Here is a 21,853-nt window from a genome sequence, read left to right on the forward strand (position 1 = left end):
AGACCTCTACATACCTTTCAGGGTTTTGGTAAGACTGGAAATAATAAATGTAACCTGCCTAGCCTGGCACACAGCAGAGGACTGGTACATTCTCTCCGAACGAATGGCTGAAAGAGGCAGTGGGGTTGGTGGTATTTCTCGAGAGGCACTGAAATGCCTGGCCGTGCTGGGTTGGGCGAGGCCGTGGGCAGAGGATTCTCCTGTTTCTGGATGGGCTTCCTTCTCCACCTACCCTCCATCAGGGGCCCTGGGGCCTCCTCCCTGTCTTTCCTCGTGGCCCATGCCAGGGTCCCATAAACCACTTTCTGACCCTCCTTGGCAGTGGGATTTGCATTCCGATCATTCTGCTTACTCAGCCCATCCCTGTCTGGAGCTAAACAAGGCCTGTGGGATCCTCTGTGATGGCACCTCATCGAGGAGATAAGGAGAGGCTGAAAGGGGCAGCGACGCCTCCTCTGAGGTCCCACGGCCCGCCCCTCCTCACCACCACTGCCACCATGTTGACAAAAGAAGAAACTGAGGCACAGAGAGGCTTCCTGCTTCCCCCCAGTCTTTCAGCCAGCCTGGGCCACACCTGCCTTTTTTCAGCTGGATCCCTGTCCTGTTGGGATGCTCCCCTGTTGGGGCCCTGCATTATCTCCGGCAGCCCAGCCTGGACCACTGGTGCGGGGCTGGGGTTGGGGAAGTCAAGAGAGCGCCACAGCCCAGAAGGAAGAGAGGAGGGGAGCATAGGATTCAGTACTACTGGCTTCGGCTGCCAGCCTGGGCTTTCTCAGCCAGTTCCAGGAGCCGTGCTGACCTGGGAAGGGTCACATTTCATGAGAGCAGGGCTTTCCCTTGGGTGTGGGCCCTGGCCTGCCCAGGTCCACAGCTGTGCCCTGCTGTTTCTAAGACTGGTGCTGGGAGGGGGGGTGTGGCCTGGGCTGAGGGAAGCATGGCTGAGTCCGGGTGCTGGCACTAGTTCACCGTGTGTCTGCATGTCACTTGACCTCTCTGCACCTCAGTTTCCCCCATGGACATAATACAGGGCAGGACAGCAAGACCCAAGGTCCCTTCCAGTGAAAACATGCTGTGGATTTCGGTGGAGATGGGGGGGGGGGGGCGGAGGCGGGGAGGGGCGAGGGCTCGCTCTGCCTGCTCCTTTTTCCCTTCCTTGCTTTTCTTTTTCCGTCGTCAGTTTATCTCTAGCAACCCAGGTCTCCCTGTCTCTGTCGCTCTTTCTGTTTCTATCTTTCGCTCTCTGCCTCTCTCGCTCTGTATTTTTCTGCCTGCCGCTTCTTTTTCTGTGCCTGTGAGTCTACCTCTGGCTTTATCTCCTTATCTGTCACACCCCCCTCTGCCTCTTTTTCTCTCTTTCTCTGTAGTTACAGGCGATTCTCTGTCTAGTTATCTCTTTCCCTGGGTCTCTCTCCTTCGGTCCTGCCCGGTCTCTCCGCCGCTCTCCCGCTCGCTCCCCCCTCCTCCCTCTCCGCCAGCCCCCCTCCTCCCTCCCTCGGCGCGTCTCCCCAGTCCTTATTTGGCTGGGCGGGAGGGCTGGCGGGAGGAGGCGGCCAGCGGGCGGGGGGCGGGGGGCGGGAGCGGGGCCGGGCGGAGGAGGGCGGTGGGTGGTGCTGAAGGGACAGCTCCGCGGCGGCGGCAGCGGCGGCGTTGGCGGCGGCGGCCCCGGGGCGCGGAGCGGGTGCCCGGCTTGGGGAGCGGCGAGCGCAGCCATGCCCCAGGCCGCCTCCGGGGCAGCAGCAGCGGCGGCCGGGGCCGGGGCGCGGGCCGGGGGCGCCGGGGGGCCGGCGGCGGCTCGGGCGGGACGATGAAGCGGCAGAACGTGCGCACGTTGGCGCTCATCGTGTGCACCTTCACCTACCTGCTGGTGGGCGCCGCGGTCTTCGACGCGCTCGAGTCGGAGCCCGAGATGATCGAGCGGCAGCGGCTGGAGCTGCGGCAGCAGGAGCTGCGGGCGCGCTACAACCTCAGCCAGGGCGGCTACGAGGAGCTCGAGCGCGTCGTGCTGCGCCTCAAGCCGCACAAGGCCGGCGTGCAGTGGCGCTTCGCCGGCTCCTTCTACTTCGCCATCACCGTCATCACCACCATCGGTAACTACTCGCCGGCGGGGGGGCGGGGACCCGGGGGTTGGGCGCCGCGTCCCGGGGTAGTCCCGAGCCGGCCGGGGCTGAAGGGATCCCCTCCCGAGAGGGTCTAGGCGCCGAACCCCCCGCTGCCAGAAACCCGAGTTCTGCCTGGTTTGTCTGCTTGGCGGGGACAGGACTCGGGGGAGGCGTCGATTCCTGGCTCCGGACCTGACTCTCCGGCCGGGCCAGCCCTAACTTGTCCCTGCCAGGCTGCGCGAGGGCCTCAGGGGACTCTGAAGTGTGTGAGAGGGGCAGGAACCACCGGCGGAGGCCGGGGAGGAGGGGTGTGGCCGGGCCAGGCCCTGGAGCAGAGAGCTGAGTGTAGAACTGCGGGGAGCTCGCGACTCCGTGTCCCTGGCAGATGGGCTTCCGCACCTTGGCGTGTCTACACCGGCTGGGGCTCCAGGGAGACGTGTGGATGCAGGTACTCTGGCACTCCATGGTACTCCTGCTTACTCTGGGTGCTTAAAACACCCTCTAACTGCCTCTGTGAGTGCTGCTTGGAGTGTGTGTGTGTGTGTGTACACGCACGCGTGCACGCGTGTGTATGTGTGTGTGTGTGTGTGTCCAGCTCCCAGAGTTTGGGCACAGCCAGCCAGTGCCTTTAATTTTCTTAGGGCAGCAGATTTGGTGCTGGAAGCCAGATCCAGCTCTGTCTGCCTTCTCTGCTGTCCTGGGAAAAAACAGTCACCCCGCAGGAATGGCCTCAGTTCCCTTCTCCAAACAGCGGTGCGGCAGGCCACACACACACCCAGACTCTCTCACAAGATAGGCACAGGAACACGTACACACAAGTACACACACACAAGCACACACAGGGCAGACACAGGCACACACACACACACACACACACACACACACACACAAAGCACACAAATGGATGCTCCGGAATCTCCAGTCTATTCGGAAGTGTCCAGATAGGAGTAAACTCCTCCCAGCTCCCGAGACTCTGATTCCAGCCCAGCTCCATCATTTTTCCCCACTATATGACCTTGGGCGAGTCCCTTCTCCTGTCTGGGTCTCAGGCTTGCTTCCAGACCATGAAGTGTTGGCTAAAATGATCTCAAGCCTTCTGCCCAGGGCTGGCACGCTCCCAGCCCACCTTCTCCCAAAGCCCATTGGGATGCCTCCAGGCCTCCATCTTTCCCATTTCTTCTCTCTCTGGTCCCTCTCCTTGCCTTGGCTGAGCTCCCGGGGGCTCATCGCCACTTGGCATAGCCCATGACAAGATGGCAGTGTTTTCCTGGGAGTCCACAGAGGTTGAGGGGGTAAAAGGCAGGACTGGGCACTGTTCCTGCAGTCTACGCACTGCAGGACTTTGGCCCAAGGCTCCACTCCTCTCTGGGGTTCAGGGAGAACTCTGCTATGTAGTCTCTGGATTCCCCTCTTAGAAGAAGAGAAAAGGGCCCCAGGAGTGGATGTGGCCCAAATGGGGGCACCTCTGGGTCCTGTTGACTCTGGTGTTTAGGGCAGAATAGTCAGACTCAGACCTTCCCAGAAAGTAGCCCCTCTCTCCCACTTCCCTGCCACCTGCCAGGGTTTCAGGAGCACTGAACAGCGAGTTAGGTCTTCTCCCTTCCTCTTCCCACAAGTGGTGCCTCTGATTATGTGTCCCCTTTCTCAGTCCCATGGTCCCTAGCTCCACAGTAACTTCCCAAACGACCTTGCCTCCAGCCTTATTCCCCATGGAACAAGCTCCCTGCAGACAACCCTGCCAGAAAGAATCTCCCCAGTGTGCAGCTCTGACCATACCAATACCCTCTCAGAAGCCCTCAATGGCTTCCAGCGACCCATGGAATCTGGTCCGTGCTCTTTATCTCAAATTTTTTTTTTTTTTTAAAGATTTATTTATTTATTTATTTGACAGAGAGAAATCACAAGTAGATGGAGAGGCAGGCAGAGAGAGAGAGAGAGAGGGAAGCAGGCTCCCCGCTGAGCAGAGAGCCCGACGCGGGACTCGATCCCAGGACCCTGAGATCATGACCTGAGCCGAAGGCAGCGGCTTAACCCACTGAGCCACCCAGGCGCCCCTCTTTATCTCAAATTTTAATGACCCTCATCGCTGGCTCTAACTTTATCTCCGACTTCATTTCTCACTTCTTACTGACATGATCCCTCCACTGCAGCCGTACTGTCTCCTGAGAACACCTTAAGTGTGCCCATCGGGCACACCTTTTTCTCTGTCTTCTCTTTGTCTTGTCCAAGCTAGCCTTCCAGGTCCAGCTCAAATCCCACTTCCTCCTTGAAGTCTCCCAGACCATACAAGGCCACCGCTCTAGACAAGTGCAGGATGCACTGTTGGTACTGCCAGGGTGACACGGTGTAGGCTTTCTTACATGGTTATTTACATTTTAGGGGATGTGTTTTGTCTCTTTAACCACACTGCAATTAACCTCTGCGTGGGCAGGGCCCTGAGGTTCCCATCTCTGTCCTCCCAACGCTGGCACAGGACCCGGCGGCCCACATGAGCACTCAGAGAATGCTGCTGAGGGGGCTGAAGGGGTGCAGAAATGAAAAGGTATCATCCTGGCCCCTCTGTCCCTGCCGTTTCCTGAAGTGCGTGTAGTCCTTACCCAGACAGATGTTAACAGCTGGGGATAGAAGCAGACAGAATGCTGTTCTGGTGATATTTATTGCTATAACGCTGGGCAAGAGGAAAGACCACATTGAAGCACCACCTGAGTTCTGTGGGGGCCCCAGAAAGGCACTGCCCACTTCCTGCCCCACCCAACCAGCCCTGGCTTTTTGTCACCTCTCTCTCTGGCTACACCATCTGGCTGGAAATGTCCACAAGAGCTCTGCTCTAAGACAAGCTTGCCTGTGTTGTGATCAGATGGCCAGAAGGGGCCTTGTATGAAACTGATAGGGACCCAAAACCCAGAGGCAACAGCCTCTGTCCACCTGGACCCTCTGGGGACCCCAACGGGTCTCCTGAGGCACCGGGACTCACATTGGGATAGAAAAATGATAGCACCTGCCACTTAGTGATCCCAGGACACACTCATCTCATCTTCTGATTCTCAGCCTTCACTGCTCGGAAAGTTGCTAGGGCGGGTATTGTTAGCTCTGTTGCACAGATGAAGGCATGGAGCGAAAGGAGGGAAGGGGACTCCCCCAAAGTCATGTAGCTGGTGAGCAGCAAAGTTAGAGCCTCAAGCTGGGTCTTCTGACTCCAAGCCCAGTGCTCTTTCCCTGCCGCTCTCTTGGCTGCGTCTTCTGCCTCCATATGCTGTGAAGCCCAGAGCCAGCTAAAATTGGCATGGCCAGGACATGCTCAGTGATGCCAGCTCGCAGGGTGCTCTCGGGCAGCCCTGATTGGTTGAGGGTCAGCAGGGTCTGAGTTAGTCATTCACCTGGTTAGTCACAGTCTCCATGGGCTGCAAGGATTCCTCCAGCTCCCTCATCCCTGGCCTCCCAGCCAGGAAACCCTTCCTTTGTTGTGCCCTAAGTTCATCAAACGCAAATGGAAACTCTTTTCTGGGAAAGCTTAACCTCTCTGGCTGTTGAGTCATTAAACTCCTCCGGGGCCCCAGCCTCATCTATTCATAGCCCAGAGGCTGTCAGAGCTGGGAGGGGCTCCAGATCAGCGAGGGCCGCCCCCTCCTCTTACAGATAAGGAACCAGAGAGGTGACAGGAGTCACACAGCTAAGGCTTAGCCAAACCTGACTCCCAGGCCTCCGCTCCTTCCACTTGTTCGGGATGTCTCTTATTATTGGAACAGCAGGGGCAGCAACAGTAACACTAGCAGCCACCATTCGTGGGCTACTTTTTGTCAGGCTCTCTATATGCTCTCATTCAATTCTCTCGCCAACCCCTCAAGAGGGGACTTATTACCCCCATTTTTCTGCAGAGGAACTTAAGGGTCTACGTGCAAATGACTCACCCCTGACCTTGTGACTTGAACGCATAGCATTGCCCAGATTCAACGGAGCCTCTTTGACTCCCATGCCCTAGCTTTCCTGCCAGTTTTTTTCTCCTCTTCAAGAACTCAGCCCAGACCCTTGACTGAGGAGCCAAGGCTTGTCTTGTCACCCAGGCAAAGCCCTTCCCAGGAGAGAACCTCTCCCTCCAGCATGCTTTCGCCAGCTTGCGGCTCCCCTCCCCCACACCCTGGCCCCTGACCAACCCAGACCACGTGGCAGAGCTGTGCCCAGCACCAGGCCCTACCCGAGATAGCCACAGACTCACAGGTGCTATTCTCCCATGAGGGCCCCTGTAATCCTTGGGGCTCTAAGGCAACAAGAGGCTGGGTGATTGATTAGCTGATGGAGCTGGGAAAGAAAACCTTCTGTTCTGCTCTCTCCTCAGCTCCAGGCCTGTTCTCTGCAGAGCACAGTCTCCCATCACCCACCACGTGGCCCGGGAGTCCTTAGATTGTGAAATCAAGAAGGCAGTTCAGGAAGGAACCTGCACTTTTTACATCTTTCCAAGAAGGAGGAAAGTACAGGAGTGACCTGTCACCCAATACATCCCAGTGTCCTCAAATAGAAGAGTGAAGGGAGACATCAGCAACCATTCAAACACCCAGAGAGGGGAGTGCCTTGCCAAAGTCACACAGCAAGTGGCGAGCACAACCCTGATTAGAACCGAGGCCTCTGGGTGACCCCACTGGAGTTCTCTCCATCCCCCTAGCCTGTTCCCCTCACCACCCACCATCTCTCTTAGCACCAAGACCTCTGGTTGCTTTTTACTCCACTGTTCTCTGTCCTCTGTTGACTTGCTGAGGTGGAGTGGAGGGACAAGCAGCCTAGAACAGTTCTACTGCCCACTCTCGGTCAGCTTCTCCTTCCTCCGTGCCCACAGGCCACCCCTCTGCTTTGACACACAAGCCTTCTCTGTGGTGTCTAGGGAGGGAGGCTCTGGCTTAGAAGCCGGAGTGTCTGGGTTCATCTCTCAACCCACCTCTCCACTCATCTCCCCCACCACTAGTTATTTGATCTTGGACAAGTTGCTTAGTGTCTCTGAGCTTGTTTTGTCATTTGCAAAATGGGGAGAATAATATCTGCTTCCCAGGATGAAATGGACAATAGAAAGGAAGTGTCTGGTACAGAGTCCGTATTTCATATCAGCAATATCAGCAATGATCAGTGTAATTAACATTATTGTTCATGCATTATTACTATTACTCCCCCACAGAAGGGAACTTCTCCATTTCCCAAGGATTTCGGAGACCATGGATATCTCTGCTCCCTCCTAATAGGTGGGGGATGGTGGGGTTGGGGACCAGAGGCTGCCACACCCTTCTCTGTATTCTCCTAATGCCATTCCCCTAACCCAGGCTTTCCAGATCCTACCCATGCCTGGAGTCTGCCTGAGATCCAGGCTGAGGGGCAATGCTCCCTCTCCCTGCAGTAAACTGGTCAAGGACAGTGAGGTTCACATTGGTAGGAGAACCCACACTGGATTGGAGCAGGGAGGCAAGAGTTCCAGCTCCACTTAGCTCAGTTGCTGGTCCTCTGTGACCCTCAGTTTCCTCATCTACAAAGAGTCCGTATTTGATGAGAGGTCCTTCTGACTGTCATGCCTCCTACCTACATGTCCAGTTCCCATGCATCACGATTTGGGGGGTGGAGACATGGAGGGAGTGGGGGTGAGAAGAGGACCAGAAATAGAAGACACACGCCTGGTCAGAGCAGGGACAGAACAAACACAATAAGTATTTTCGAAGAAAACATAAACAAGCACAGACGAGTGTAGTGCAAATCACCACTATAAACAGCTTTCAGCTGGCGACACAAACGGTGAATCTGTGAGTTGATTTTGCAATAAAAAAAAAAAAATGTAGAAGTGATTTCCCTGCAGTCAGCCAGCAGGAAGGGAAGAGACCCAGCTCTGACAGAGAGCATTATCAGAGACCCAGACAGACGCCCCCTCACGCCCCACCCCTGTCTTGGACGCAGGGAACTGACATGTTGTCTATTACACATTGCTGGGTGTCAGGGGCGCTCCTCACAGCCTGCAGTCTCACTGCTGCCCTGGGAGGGCTGGCCTTCTCATTCTGTCACCATCAAGGGAAGGGGAGCTCGGAGGAGTTTGAAAATTGGCCCAGGACTCTACAAATAAAGAAAGATTGTGCCAGGGTTTCCACCCAGGGCTGTAGGGAGTATCTTTTCACAGAGCCATGCCCCTCCTCCCCTTCCCCCCACCCCCATGGAGTCCCTGCCATCCCTTCCATATGAATGTCACAAATGATGCTGGATGGCGTAACCAGGGTCCACGCAGGACACTCAGCTGTGGCCTCAGCGTCAGGATCTCTCGCCTTCAAGAGTCTTTTGCCCAAAGAGAAATCAGAATTTTAGCTCCAACCCTCTGATTTTAGAGAGTGGAAGGGAAAATTCAGATCAGAGAAAGGGCATGATCAAGGCTATACTTAACGGTTCTTCTCCGAGCTGGCCTTGAAGCCCTGTTTACTGACAACTCCCTTGGTGTTCTTGGGCACCCCCCCCCCCCGCCCCCGCAGGCTCTTAAGGAAGAGATGGCTTGCTCCGCTAGCCCTGGGTCTCCTCCTGACCCCCCCTGTTAGCCACTGGTTGGCAGAGAGCTACCTGACAAATACCTTTCGAGACGTTTGTCGCTGTGGAGAGAGCAGTCAAGGGTCCCAATGATGCCACCGCCTCCCAGCTTGTCCATACTTCCTCATTGTCCAGAAACTGCCTCTGGCTAAGGCAGTTCCCAGGCAGCTCCCGGGGACCCACCCCTCACCCCATCCCAAGCTACGGCCACAAGTCACACCTTCACCTGCCCATTTTCCAGAGCTGGCCTCAGCAGCCGGCCATCTAGAGCAATCCACTCCAGTCCTCCTGGTCCTGTGGCCTCCTGGGATCCCTGCCAGGCTGGGACCTAGCTCCCACCCTCCCCCTCCACAAAAGCAGACTCCTCACTGCTCCTGTTTCCCCTCCTTCCTTCAGTGACACAAAGGGCCCCTTTGTGAGGGGGCACGTGGCTGCTGGGAATTCAAAGCAGGAGCCTGGCCTGGGAGCTAGAAACTGGGTTCTTTCTCTCCTCTTAGACAAATCCTTCTGGCTCTCTCTCTCTCTCTCTTCTGCTGCCTCTGAACTTGTGAGAGGAGCAGACACTTCCGTGGCACGCCTTAGTCTTCCACCTGCACAGAGATGTTGCTCAGGCGAAGGGAACAAGTCCCACTCAGCAATGCAGGGACATTGATGCTTTGCAAACACTGTTGTGCAGGCAAGGATGGGGTCGATCTGGTTTAAATGCAGATTCTGAATCAGGAGGTCTGGGGTGAGGCCAGAGATTCTGCATTTCTAGCAAGCCCCCAAGGGCACTGATGCTGTTGATTCCTAGTCCACACTTGGAATAGCATGGAGACCTGACTTTGGGGAATCAACTTGAGAAGTGGACTGTGGTTTTAAGAATGAGAATGTGTAGAGCTGGAAAAGTCCCTAGGAATCAATCCGGTTGTGGACTATGAGAGCTAGCAGCCTCAGAGCTGGTGGATCCTGACTCTGAGGCTAGAGGGGGCTGTGGCTGGCCCCACAGGAAGTGGGAAGTGGAGGCTAGGTAAGGCACAGGCTGTTCATGTGGGGGGGGGGGGGGAGACCAGTGAAAAAGGGCTTTCCCCATGGCGAAGCCCACAAATGGGTCTCTGCTGTCCTCAAATGTCCTCCATTCCTCTACCATCTGCCAGGGGAGCTCCTCGGGTCCATGGAGAAGGGGTGCCCCAGAGATGAAAGGTCCGAGTGGAAAACTGGCTTCCACCCCCAAGTCCCAAGGGGGCAGTGCAGCCTCTAGTCACCATTAGAAGAGGCTCACTTCTTCCTTCAAGAGGCACCCCCAGCTTCCCATGGGCTGGGATCCAGACACCAAAGGCCCAGGGGGTCTCCAAACTGGTGGTCCTTTGACCACTAGGTGCATCCACTCAGTTGCCAGCAGTGGTGTGGAATGTAGCTGGCAGGGGGAACACCAGACTTTAAGAGGGTCGTCAACAAACTAGGGAACAGTCAGAGGAAGGGAACAGTGTGTCGCATGAACGACACTTGGCAGGGACAGGCGTGGAGAGCACGCATGGTGCCTTCAAATATCTGCTGGGTTATTGCAAGATTGAAGAACCAGCCTTGGGCTGGTTGGGCCCAAGGGGTTGAAGCAGCAGCAGTGGGTCAAGTCCACAGAAAGACTTAATCAAGTCGAAAATAAGGAGAACTTTAGTTAGGGGTGAAGCTGACCAAAGATGGACTGTGCTGCCTTGAGAGGTGGAAAGCTCCCCATCACACGAAGCATACAAGAAGACATAGGGTGGGCAAGCTGCAGAGGATACCTGTACCCATTGGGGTTCAATCAGAGAAACAAAATCAATAGGAGAGCTGTATTAAGAGACGTATTACAAAGGCTTGGCTTATGTGATAGTAGTGGCTGGTAGGCAATTCTGGGATCCAAAGAGTAGACCATCAAGAAGCTGGAAGTCTTTCTAGCATGGGCTGAAGTTGCTGTTCACAAGCGGAATTTCCTCTTCAGGGAACCTTCAGCTTGGCTCTTAAGACCTTTCAAATGATTAAATCAGGCCCACTCAGATTATCTAAGATAATATAAAATAATCTCCTTTACTCAAAGTCAGCTGATTATGGACTTCCATTACATCTACAAAATGCTGCACACCAACCCCTAAATTAGTGTTTGATTAATAAGTAAGGGCTTTAACCTAGCCAAGCTGATATGTCAAAAAGATCATCACACTACCCATATATCAGACTGGGGGCTACAATAAATGGCTTTTAAGGTTCTTTCCAACTGTGAGATGTTTTGATTTCTTGCTCCTCAAGGGGGCAGCCTGGTGAGTCCAAGGACCCAAAGAGGGAGCCCCACGCTAGCGCCTCAAAAATCATTTAGATCTCCTGAGTGCGAGGCACTATACTTGGCATGGAAAGAATAGAAAACAAAGACCCACCTCCTTCCCCATGGAGACTCTGGTTCAGTGGAATCCAGAAACCACAGTTGAATGTTATTTATAGTAAACCCCAGTAGACGCTCCAAGTAGGGGTCTGAGAAGTCTTCCTGGGGCAGGTAGCCCCCAAGAGAGCTCGAATGAGGAGTGGGGACTCTAGTAGGTGATGATGGGCAGTGAGAACTTTCTCGAAGAGGGAACAGCATGGGGCAGGCTGAGGGGCATGAGTGTGTCCAAGGAAGGGGTCGAGGAGGACCCGTAGAGGGGCAGACTTCTGGACTCTGGTGGGTGGACCTGATTGCTCAGGTGCTGGAGGAAGGAAGTGCGCCCCCACCCTGCGCCCTCCTGCCTGGATCCCCTGACCCACGGGTGCCCCCATGACCATGGTTGAACCAATGGATCACTTCAGTCCAATAGCAGGTGCCTCCATGACCTTGGTTGAACCCTTGGGGGTGTCCTCATCACCCCAGCTGAACCAGTGGGTGCCCCCTGGGATTCCAGTTGAACCAGAGGGGGATGAACCTGAATCCTGACTGTCTCCCTTCACCCTTGCCTTGGTCACCCAGAAGACCTCAGCCCCCAGAGGGAGCTTTTCCTCCCACACTTCCTGTTCTCAGCCACAAGACCACTCTGGAGACCAGAGCGAACCCAGGTTTGTGGATGGTAGGCAGGAGCCCCGGTGGCAGCACTGAGCTGAACCAGGCAACACTGTCGCAAGACACGGTGTAGATATTTCCTGCATGGACAACCCCAGACCCCAGCTCTCAGACCCTTCATCTCTGCTCGAGGCTTCGCAGCTTGGCACGGACTCAGTGTCCCGGTTCAAGAATGTGTAGGGCCTCCTAACCATAGCCCCAATGTAGAAATAACCATCTCAGAAACATCCGGAGAGGCACATTCCAGCCCGCCAGCCGCAGGACTGTCTGGGGGCTCTCTCCAGGGACCCAGACTGTCAGGCCCCAGTAGAGCATCCCAGAGAGAACTATGCCAGGCACTTAGGCAGGAAGTGGCCCTCTCCTCTGGGATAGCCCCAGGCCTCCTGCTTGTGCAGAGGAGCTCCCCAGGACCTTGGGGACTAGCAGCTGCAGGCAGGAGCGAGCCTGAGATTGCTGCACCAGAGGGCCCTGTCCTGGGCTGGCTGTTTGTCCAGATCTTAGACCTGACATAGAGCAGCCTCTCCCCACAGAGCCGGCCTCAGTTTCCCTGGTTAGGAGCCCAAGGAGGTTTCTCTGGGCAGAGCTTATTACATACATCACCTTATTCAGTCCTCATGGCCACAGTCACAGTGGCACTACTGCAATGCCCATCTTACAGACAAGGACCCTGAGGCTCGGAGAGCTTAGGGAACACACCCAAAGGCCAACTGCTGGCAAGAGGCAGAACGGGGAGTGTAAAGCTCGCACAGTCCTTGGCTTATAAAGCATTTGGTCACACAGTGTCTCTTCCAAGGCTTCTGGTAACGCTGAGGCATAGGTATCATTCCTCCTACTTTGCCAACGAAGAAACCAGAGAGCGAAAGAAATCAGGTCACTTCCAGCGATCCCAAGGTGATGATGTGGGAGCAGGAGTCAACTCAGGACCCTCCAAACCTAAATCATGACCTCCCCATGGAACTCGGATGCCCTAGCCTCCTAGACAGTGGCCAAAGTGGGTTAGTCCCATGGCACGGGTGTAGGGGCATTGCGGAAGAGTGCGTCAGCCTATGGAGGGCAGAAGGGGCAGCACTGTATGGGGACAGTTGTCACAGGGTGGTCTTAGTCTCCCGCAGTCATCAATGCCATGTTTCTGAACAGGATGGGAACCCAAGCCTAAAAATGAGAACACAGTGATGGTTCTTAGGAGTGGCTAGTGAGTAAGAGAGGGGGCTTTGTCAGGGGCAACTCGGGCAAGTCATCTGCTCCGCCATGTGCGGAGGGACAGGTAAGATGGCCCCTGAGCTCCCGAGTAGGACACTTGTCCCAGTACCAGCCACTGCTTGGAGCCAGAGCTATGGGTGTCAGGGCCTGGCCCTAGGACTCCATTCACTGGGCCTTAGAGGCCCAGAGGCCTGTAAGTTTTAAACATTCCCCAGGGGAAGGGGACCTGCAGCAGGCTTGGGAAGCACGGAGGAGGAGAGGGCTTGTTAGAATCCGCATTCTGGGCTTGCCAGCCAGGGGCTAGTGTTTACTTTCTGGGTTTCCTTGGTACTTAGGAGTCATTTGAGGGGTACCTAAGGAAAAAAATCTTTGGAGTTCATAAACCAAAGCTGCTGGGGTGAGCCAGGTGGCAGACAGAGCAGGAGTCAGCGGATTCCCCTGGGAGAAGGGGCCGTGCCCCCCACGCCCCCAGGTAAAGGAGACCGAGAGTCTCAGTGGGGCCCTAGGAACAGGTTTCATCTTCAGAGCTTTAGGTCTCAGACTGCTTTTGACCCCAGGGAAGGAGGTCAGCCTCAGCGACCTTTGGTCCGGCTGAGCCAGGTGACTCCCTCTTCAATATGACCCTGCATCACGGGTTTTCCATGGGGAAGGTGCAACAGGGTAAGACCCTCTGGGGCAGCTCTTGGTTTTTGATCCCCCTCCAGGCAGGAAGAGAGAGAGAAAAACCTGGACCCAAATTCAGTTGCAGCCCTCCCCTTGGGCGTCATGCCCAGCTCAGAGCCCCAGAGTTGGAAGCACTCATCTTCCCTAACACCATAAAGGCCCCGAGGTCCCCTGCCTGTCCCTCAGGGTCAACCACCAGATTCACAGAGGTGGGCTGTGTGTCCTTTCTCAGAGCCATGACTAATGACTCAGCTTACTGCCGCTGAGCTAAGGAAAGTGGGACACATGATCCCCTCCACCGTTTCTCAGCTCTTACCTTCGTGGGAGACCTATAGTAGGTCTCATCCCCCACCTGCCCTTCGAGAGACTGGGCTGGTGTGTCTAGGTCCCTTACAGCTCCGATGGTCTCTGTTGGACCTCCTCCTGGCCTCTGCTTCCAGCCCCTCCTAAGAAGCACACTACCCAGGATTATAGTCTTGTCCCCGCTTCACCCCATTCTGGTTGAGCCCTGGAGGGACTTCCTCTGTGTCCAGTCCCAAGAATAGAGCTCTGTACAGAACCTCCAAGTCACCCCTTTCGGAAAGAGAGCGTTTCTGACCGTGGCCAAGGTCCTGCTTATCAGCAAGAGCAAGTCCACTGGCGCAGCCCCTGGGACAGCTGGAATGCCGGAGCCTCCCACCGGAAAGGGCGGCACCCCCGGCTGGCAGCTCCCACGGTAGTCGTGGGTGGGGTGTGGGAGGCAGCCGGGGTCTGAGAGCAGGTTGACTCCAGCCAGCGTTGTCTTACGGGGTGTGGGTGCCCTGGAGAGAGGCCGCAGACACCCTTCTGCCTGGGATGCCTCTGGACCTGAGCTGGCCCAGGGTGAGTCCATGGGAGGCCAGTCCTGCCATCCTGGCCCGAGGCTAGCTCAGAGGCCCCTGGGGCCCTGAGAGCTGAAGTCCTGCTCATGGACAGACTTTTGACATCCTGCCTAGACCAGTGCCCTGCTCAGTCACTGAGGGGCAGCGGTTAGCCCCTGGGTCCCCACCATGGTTTAATATCTCAAAATGTGTATGGGACATTATGTGATTACCTGTGGCAGAGCACACGCGGTCCAGCTGAAGGTCATGGTGTGCATCTTCCTCAGCCTCAGGGTGTTGACACCGGCAGGCTCATGCAGAACTGGGGCTCGGCTTGGCACTGGGTGGCATCACAGCCATCCCTGGGGTCCTTTGGATTCTTTGAGCATCACTGATTCGGGGCAACACTTCCCTTTTCCAGATGAGAAGACTGAGACCCAGGGGCAGGGGCAGGGGGAGATGGAGAGTGACCTGCAATGACCCAGTCACCAGCAATTCATTAACAGAACCAGTTCTCAGACCCGGCCTCCCGGCCCTTTCCACTCCCTCGATAACCACACAGTCATCCCTCCACTCCCTTCATTTCTCCGACCATCCTCCATGAGTCAGGCACCATTCTAGGTTCCCAAAGCCTCAGCTCTGTCCTTACGGTGTCTACATTTCAGAGGAAGTCGGTAGTCAATAAAATGACTCAGAAGATCACATATAAACATCATCTCACACTGATAGGGAGTGCCAGGAGACCATCAGACAGGAGGGTATGGTGGAGCTCCTGGGTGGCTCAGTCGAGTAAGCATCCGACCTTTGATTTCAGCTCAGGTCGTGTGCTCAGGGTGGGGCCTTGAGGGTGCTTGACATTCGCCCTCTCCCCCGCTGCCTACTCTCTCTCTCCCTCTAAAAATACACAAATCTTTTTTTACACCAAGCCCCCCAAGAGGATGTGGTAAGCCCCCTCCCGGGAGGGGTGGGGGTTGCTCTATGAGGTAAAAATGACGGAAGAGCCCGGGAAGGGGGAGGGACAGCAAGTGCAAAGCCCCCAGGTGGGCCCGAGTTTGGCCTGTTTGAGGAACTGGAGCAGGAAGGGCAGTGGGCTGCGGGTGGCCCAAGCCTAGAGGCAGAAGCTTGGAAGGGCTAGGGCTTACAGGGCCATGGAGACCATGGTCAAAATCGTGGGTTTTGCTCAAACGGAAGTCACTGGAAGGTTGTAAGCAGAGTCGTTATGTGATACGACTTAAGTTTTTACCAGAGAGGTTGCTCTGTGGAGGTCACATGGCCGTAGTTCAGGACGAAAGCTGGGAAGACCTATCAAGCTTCCAGTGTCTTGAGAGATAGGGTAGGTTGGTGGAGACAGTGGATGTGGCGAGCGGCTATGGAATGAGGACGTGCATCCGGGCCCAGGGGCCAGACCTGATGTTGGACAGGATGCATGTGTTGGGGGAGAAGAGGGAGAGAGAGGGCTGTGGGCATCAGGGCAAGAGGATTGTTAAGGATGGTCGTCGATCTGAGCCACTGGGTGGAGGGTTAGCATTGTCTGAGACAGAGAAGAAAACGTGCCAAGAGCACGGTAGAGAGGTGAGATCCGAGACTTCTGGTTTAGACACACAGTGCATTTTGAGACGCTGGGTACAGGTCCCTGTGGGCCGGTAGACGAGTCTGGAGCTCCGGGGAGAGGCCAGAGCTGAGAAACGCATTTGGGAGTTATCAGATGGAAATAATATTTAAAGTCTTGTGGCTAGATGAGATCAGCCGGGAAGAGGGGAGAACAGGGGAGAGAAGGGCCAGCACGAAGCCTGCTCCCCTCCCTCACCACCTACAACACGGGGAGGGAGACCGCAGGAGAGGGGGCCTGCCAGAGCCTGGAGAGCAACCTGGAGAGCAGCGTTTCAGGAGAGAGGGAGCGTTCGCTGCCAGCTGCTGCTGGGAAATCAAGTCAGATGACCACAGGGAAACAACCAGTGCATTTGGCAGCCTGGCGGTGGGAGACACAGGGTGTGGAAACCCAAGGCCATGGTCCTCGGCTTGTTCCAGGAGCCAGAGAAGGTGGTAGGGGAGACTCTTCTCTCTGTGGAGCCAGAGGTGGAACGGAGGGACCAGAATCCAAGAGAGGCGGGGGAAAGAACACACAGCGTCGCAGCTCCCGTGTCCACAGGCCTCTTCATAGACGCTTCACAAGCCCTCCTGCGGAGGCCCCTGAGTGGTTATCATTATGTCTCTTATGCAAATGAGGTCCAAGTTCCTGCTTTGGCTCAGGGCGCCCAGCCAGGCCGTGGGACCCCAAAGCCCCTCCTCGTCGTGCAGTAGCCCCCCAACCAACTCCCAGCTCTGCCTCTGTCTCCCCTGGCTGCGGCTGCCCACCTCCCCGACCCTCTTTGTCCTTTGATCATTTCTGTCAGCTTCCAGCACTCGTGGCCTCTGCCTCCCCCGCTTGGGGTACACTCTGCTTTTTCTCTTTGATTCTGCAAGTCTATCCTCAGTGGCATCGTCCTCAGCTGGGCCCTGTGTCCTATTCCACCCCCCACCCCCATCACACCCTCTGTCAAAGGTGGGGGATGGGCAAGACTTTCTGAGGGCCTTGGGGGAGCCTCGGTCTGTGAGATGGGAGTGTGGTTCCTGCCTTCTCGGCTGCTGCTGGGGGCGGAGGTCGGGGGAAGAGCCTGCAGGGTCTCAGGCCTGGCCAGACTGCCGTCCCCACAGGAGCTCATAGGCTGGAGATGCTCTTGGGGGCAACCCGGATTGGGCAGCCCGAAGAGCCTGGCGTCCTTCTCCCACTGGGTCAAGGTGGGCCTCAAAGTTCTTGAGAGAATGGTCCTCGTGAGAAGTGGTGGTCAGGAGTTCTAAATAAGGAGATGTAACCAGCAAACCCAGCTACCAGGCTTCCCCCTCCGCCCCACAGGCACTTCTGAGAAGAGCAGGGCTCGGGACCCCCAAGTCCCTTTTGGAACCGGATGATTTCCAGGGAAAAGACTTGAGGCAAGTCCCAGAGCTGAGAAGGGTCAAGAGAAGCTCTACCAGTACCTACGGCCTGTGGTTGTCTCTGGCCAGCCTGGGGGCTCTCGTCTTCCCCCTGCCTCTGCCTCCTGATGGAGATGGAGGAGGCCCTCGGGGATGCGCAGAGCCGCCTCCAGCTGGTACCGTCAGATTTGGGGACGCTGCCTGCCCCTGGCTGTGCTGTGACCTGATGCCCCACAGGAAGAGACGAGCAGAGGGGACCCCACACGCGGGCAGCAGGGGGCCCACACTCCCTGAAGGCCTGACAGGGGGCTGCGGTAGCAATTAGCTCCTCACACAGCCCCGGGGTTATTTTTAAGCCTCATTCTTCCCTGGTTTATTTTTAAAGTAATCCTGGCACGTGGCTGGCCAGCTGCCCTTCCCAGGTGCCCGTGCCAATTTGGGCCAGGAAAGGAGCAGAGCAAGATACACCCCGCCGGGGTTGGGGGGGCAGGTGCCCACTGGGTGCCAGAGTTAACCAGCCCCTCACCGGAGGGCCAGGAAGTTCCTGCTGCTCTGAAAGCCTGGGTCCAGTCTGGGATGGGCAGGTGGGCTGGCAGTGGGAGACCCTGCCAGGAACTCCCACATCTCCATCTCGCCTCCAATGTACACACTGCGTGACCTTGACCAAGTGGCCTCACCTGCCTGCCCAGCCTCAGTGTCCTCAGGAGGGAGAAGGATAGCCATACCTTCCTCCCTAATGTCAAACATTCAAAAGAGAGGGAGAGACACTGCAGGCTGGTCGCATAAGCAGGAAGGAATCCTGGGCTTAACTTTCCACTCAAACAAGTCCCCACCCCACCCCACCCCCAGCCCCGCCATCCATTGTTCCACCAAATTCCCTGGAAGACCTGCCTTTCTCCCTGGGCGAGGGACTCCGGTCTGTGAGAGCTCCTCAGCACCCTTCATCTGTTACACACCTGCCCTGAGAACAGCCTTCCACATTTTCAGCCTGGCTGAGCTCTAGTCCAGGCTGCCCCGGGTGCAGGACCGCTGTCAGAATGCTGGTGGCCATTAAAAGGCTTCTGCTAGGCATGGCGGTGGCGAGGGCAGAGCCACCCCTCCCCTACGACCTCCCCTCCCACCCCCCACCCGCCCACCTCCTCCCTGGCAACCTTCCAGAGAGCTCAGCGATGGAAAAGCAGTGCCAAGGGTTAGCTCCAAAAGGCTTCCCTCAGGGGCGCCTGGGTGGCTCAGTGGGTTAAGCCGCTGCCTTCGGCTCAGGTCATGATCTCAGGGTCCTGGGATCAAGTCCCGCATCGGGCTCTCTGCTCAGCAGGGAGCCTGCTTCCTCCTCTCTCTCTCTCTCTCTCTCTGCCTGCCTCTCTGCCTACTTGTGATCTCTGTCAAATAAATAAATAAAATCTTTAAAAAAAAAAAAAAAAGGCTTCCCTCAGCTACAGAGCAATAGTGAAGCCCAGAGAGGTATGACATATGGTAGAGGACACTGAATGGCAGGCTGAAAGTTTGGGCTTCTTTCCCTATAGGCAATAGGGAGTCACAGAAGATTTTTGAGCAGGGGAGTGACATTTTGAGCAGAGAGCAGAGTGGAGTGTAACCTGGAAGCTGGTGTGGGGAAAGTTAGGGGAAGCTCCGGGAAGATTAGGAACCACTGCCCAAGCCCAGACTGGAAAGGCTGAGGGCCTGGACCACAGCGGAACAGAGGGAAAGGACAAGACGAGGAAGGAGGAGTAGCTGGGACCGGTGTGGGGCGGGGGAAGAGAAAGGGAAGCCAAGGTGTTCAGTCCGGCTGACTGAGGCTTGAGGACATTGCCAGAGTCGGGCAGTACAGAGCGCGCCAACACGGGGAATACTTGGGAGAATGGTGCCTTCAGGCCGCCACACCAGACCTGGTGTCTTGGTTCAGCCAGGTGGAGCGTGGGGTGGAGCTGGAGGCAAGTTCTTGGTGGCCTTCCCTGAGGGCCAGTATCAGAGCAGCGCAGGCAAATTTCGGCCCACTCTTACAAGCGGGGTGCATCAGGCGAAAATGCGATGGACAGCAGAGGCAGGTGTGGGGAGTGTCCTGAAAGAAGTCAGAGGAAGACTGGCCATCAGGGCTGAGTATGGCCAGAATATGAAAGGCAGTAAGGATGCCAACCATGTGTGATTTTCCAAGTTGTGCACTGTCCCAAAGAATCCTGCTGATGGGTTGGGAAGCTGAAACTCAGCCTGTTCACCAAGGTACTATACCTTCCCAGAGGCTGCATCCACCCAAAGGGGCCCGTTTTTTTCTAATCTGTCCTAAGGTGCCATGGGGCCAGCACAGGCCTGCCCCACTGGGTCTGGTACTCAGGAAATTCTTGAGGTTTTTCAGAGCAGAGGACAGTTTGAAAATACTGCTAAATGGGGGCGGAGGGGAGAGAGGAGGGAAGGTGAGCCTCCAGAAGCAAGGCGAGGAAGAAGAGCCCAGGGCTGGGGCAGAGTAGAGTTAGGGGGTCAGCCTTGGGAAGAGGAGGGGTCTCTCCTCCTCTGAACTGGAGAAGAGGGAAGGGGAGCAAAAAGAACAGAAGAAGCAGTACGGGGAGGGCCTCGCCTGGCCATGTTCTAGCTGTGTAACCTTGAGCAAGTCACTTAACCTCGCTGTGGCTCAGCTCCTGCATCTTTAAATGCGGATAATAATAGTACCTACCAAACAGGGTTGTTCAAGGATTAAAAGAGAAACATGTAGTTGCTCGTTTAGAGCCATGTGGCACGTAGTAAGCACTATATAAAAATCAGCTAGTATTGTTTTGAATTGGGAAGGAGGGAACAGTGACAGACATTTAATCATTTGAATAAAGTCAAGTGCAGAGAAAGCTAGCCCGCCCAGACTCCACGTTGGGGTGGGATGGGGTCGGGAGGGGAGGCAGAGCAGAACCGTAAGCAGCAGCTGGGGATACCGCCCGGGTCCTGGGGACTGCTCAGCTTGGAGCTCCTGGCACCATCGAGAGAGCACACTCAGGACACCAGTGCAAAAACAGACCACCTCTATAGGCCACAGGAACCATGGAGTCATTCTCCTATTATACCCGACACTGCGCTGTGAACAGCGGTGAGGATGGAGGGTTCGGAAGGTGGCCGAGTGGCAGAGATAATTGAAAAGGCTGGAAATCAGAGGTCAGAAGAGAGGTGGCAAGCCCAGGGTGAGTCAGGCAGCGGGAGGCAGGCTGGGGGCTGAGCGTCTGCCTCCATGTCTCTGTGTGAAGGGCAGTGTCCCCGAGGATGGGGACAGCTGCTCGCTGTCTCCAATGAGGACAACAGGTTGAAAGGGAAGGGCCTGAGCCTTGGTCATTTCATTCCGCCAAGGAGTATTTCCGACAGGGTGTAGGGTTCGGTGAAATGTGTTTCCATGGAGAGTGCTGGAATCTCAGCCCTCTGAGAAGAGTCTGTCTGTGTGGGGGAGGCGCTGGTCTGGGGGACTTCGTTAAATCCTTAATGACTTCACGGAGCAGCAGGGCTCAGAGGCCGGGTCCTGTGAGGGGTTCCCTCTTCCCCTACTGAGGTGCGGATGCTCCTGCTTCCTGGTCTTCCCTGGAGCATGTCTGGTTCTTGCATTCTCTGCCCCGGACAGCAGACTGAATGGGGTCAAGAGGCTACTGTGGGGGCCTGTGGGGTGCTGGAGCGGGTGTGTGTGCCATGTGTTTGCGGGTACACACACGCACACGCTCATGTGACTAGGGGTGGCAGGGACACCACATCTGCAGGCAGGCTCAGAGGAAGAGGAGGTCCCAGCAGCTGGCTCCAGGCTGAAGTCCGTGTTGCCTGGAGTCCCTCTGCTCCTGGGCACGGTGCCAACCTGCACCATCTGAGCTCCCGAGCCCCGGGGAGAATGCTGAGCCTAAGAAAAGCCTCCTTCACATCTCTTGGCATCTGTTCCCAAATTCCCTGCCAGCCCAGAGCTGTCTGGGCCACTAGCCATGACCAGAGAGGAGAGCGTGCAAGCAGGTGGTGTAGACAGGGCCTACAGGGGCCACGCTCACTCCAAGGCCTCCCCACCAAACCCGACCTGGCCAACAAGCCCGGCTTCCCGCCTCTGCCGGGATTCCACTGGAGACACTGGGCAAGGTGGGCCGGCGGAGAGAGACCCACGTCCACACAAAAGCTACCACCTGGCAGAGAGTGGCGAGGGCAGAAAAAAGTACCATTCTTCCAGCAGGGGGATTGGGGAAGGTGGGCCCAAGGAGGCGGAGCTGTCCATGGGGGGTGGGGGATGGTGCAGGAGAGACTAGGGCGGGAGGGAATTCCTCCCCGTAGCCTGAAGAAGGGTTCAGAGGTGGGGTGCGGGAAGGATGTGGGGAACCCTGGCCTGAGAATGGACTGGAAGTGTTGGGGGAGGGAGAAGAGAGCAGGCCAGGCAGGGGGTAAGGTTGGCCAGTCTGTGTGCTGGACCAGGATACCCCAGACTGTGTTGTGTACATTTGGGGAACTAAGGAAGGCTTCTGAGTGGTGGGTGACAGCTCAGACCTGTGCTTAAAAAAGTAAAAACATTAATAACAGCTCCTACT

General features: G+C 56.3%; 1 protein-coding gene across 1 annotated transcript in view; it reads left to right on the top strand.

Annotated features, from left to right (window-relative positions):
• The first annotated feature begins 1,637 nt into the window (after nucleotides 1-1,637).
• Nucleotides 1,638-21,853, top strand: part of KCNK3 (potassium two pore domain channel subfamily K member 3) — a 38,953-nt gene continuing 18,737 nt past the window's right edge. Inside the window, exon 1 of the mRNA XM_059405293.1 lies at nucleotides 1,638-2,087. Within this exon, the coding sequence (XP_059261276.1) occupies nucleotides 1,805-2,087 (283 nt within the window). The 5' untranslated portion in view covers nucleotides 1,638-1,804. The remainder of the gene's footprint in view (nucleotides 2,088-21,853) is intronic.

This window comes from Mustela nigripes, chromosome 7, assembly GCF_022355385.1.
Source record: "Mustela nigripes isolate SB6536 chromosome 7, MUSNIG.SB6536, whole genome shotgun sequence".
Lineage (NCBI taxonomy): Eukaryota > Metazoa > Chordata > Mammalia > Carnivora > Mustelidae > Mustela > Mustela nigripes.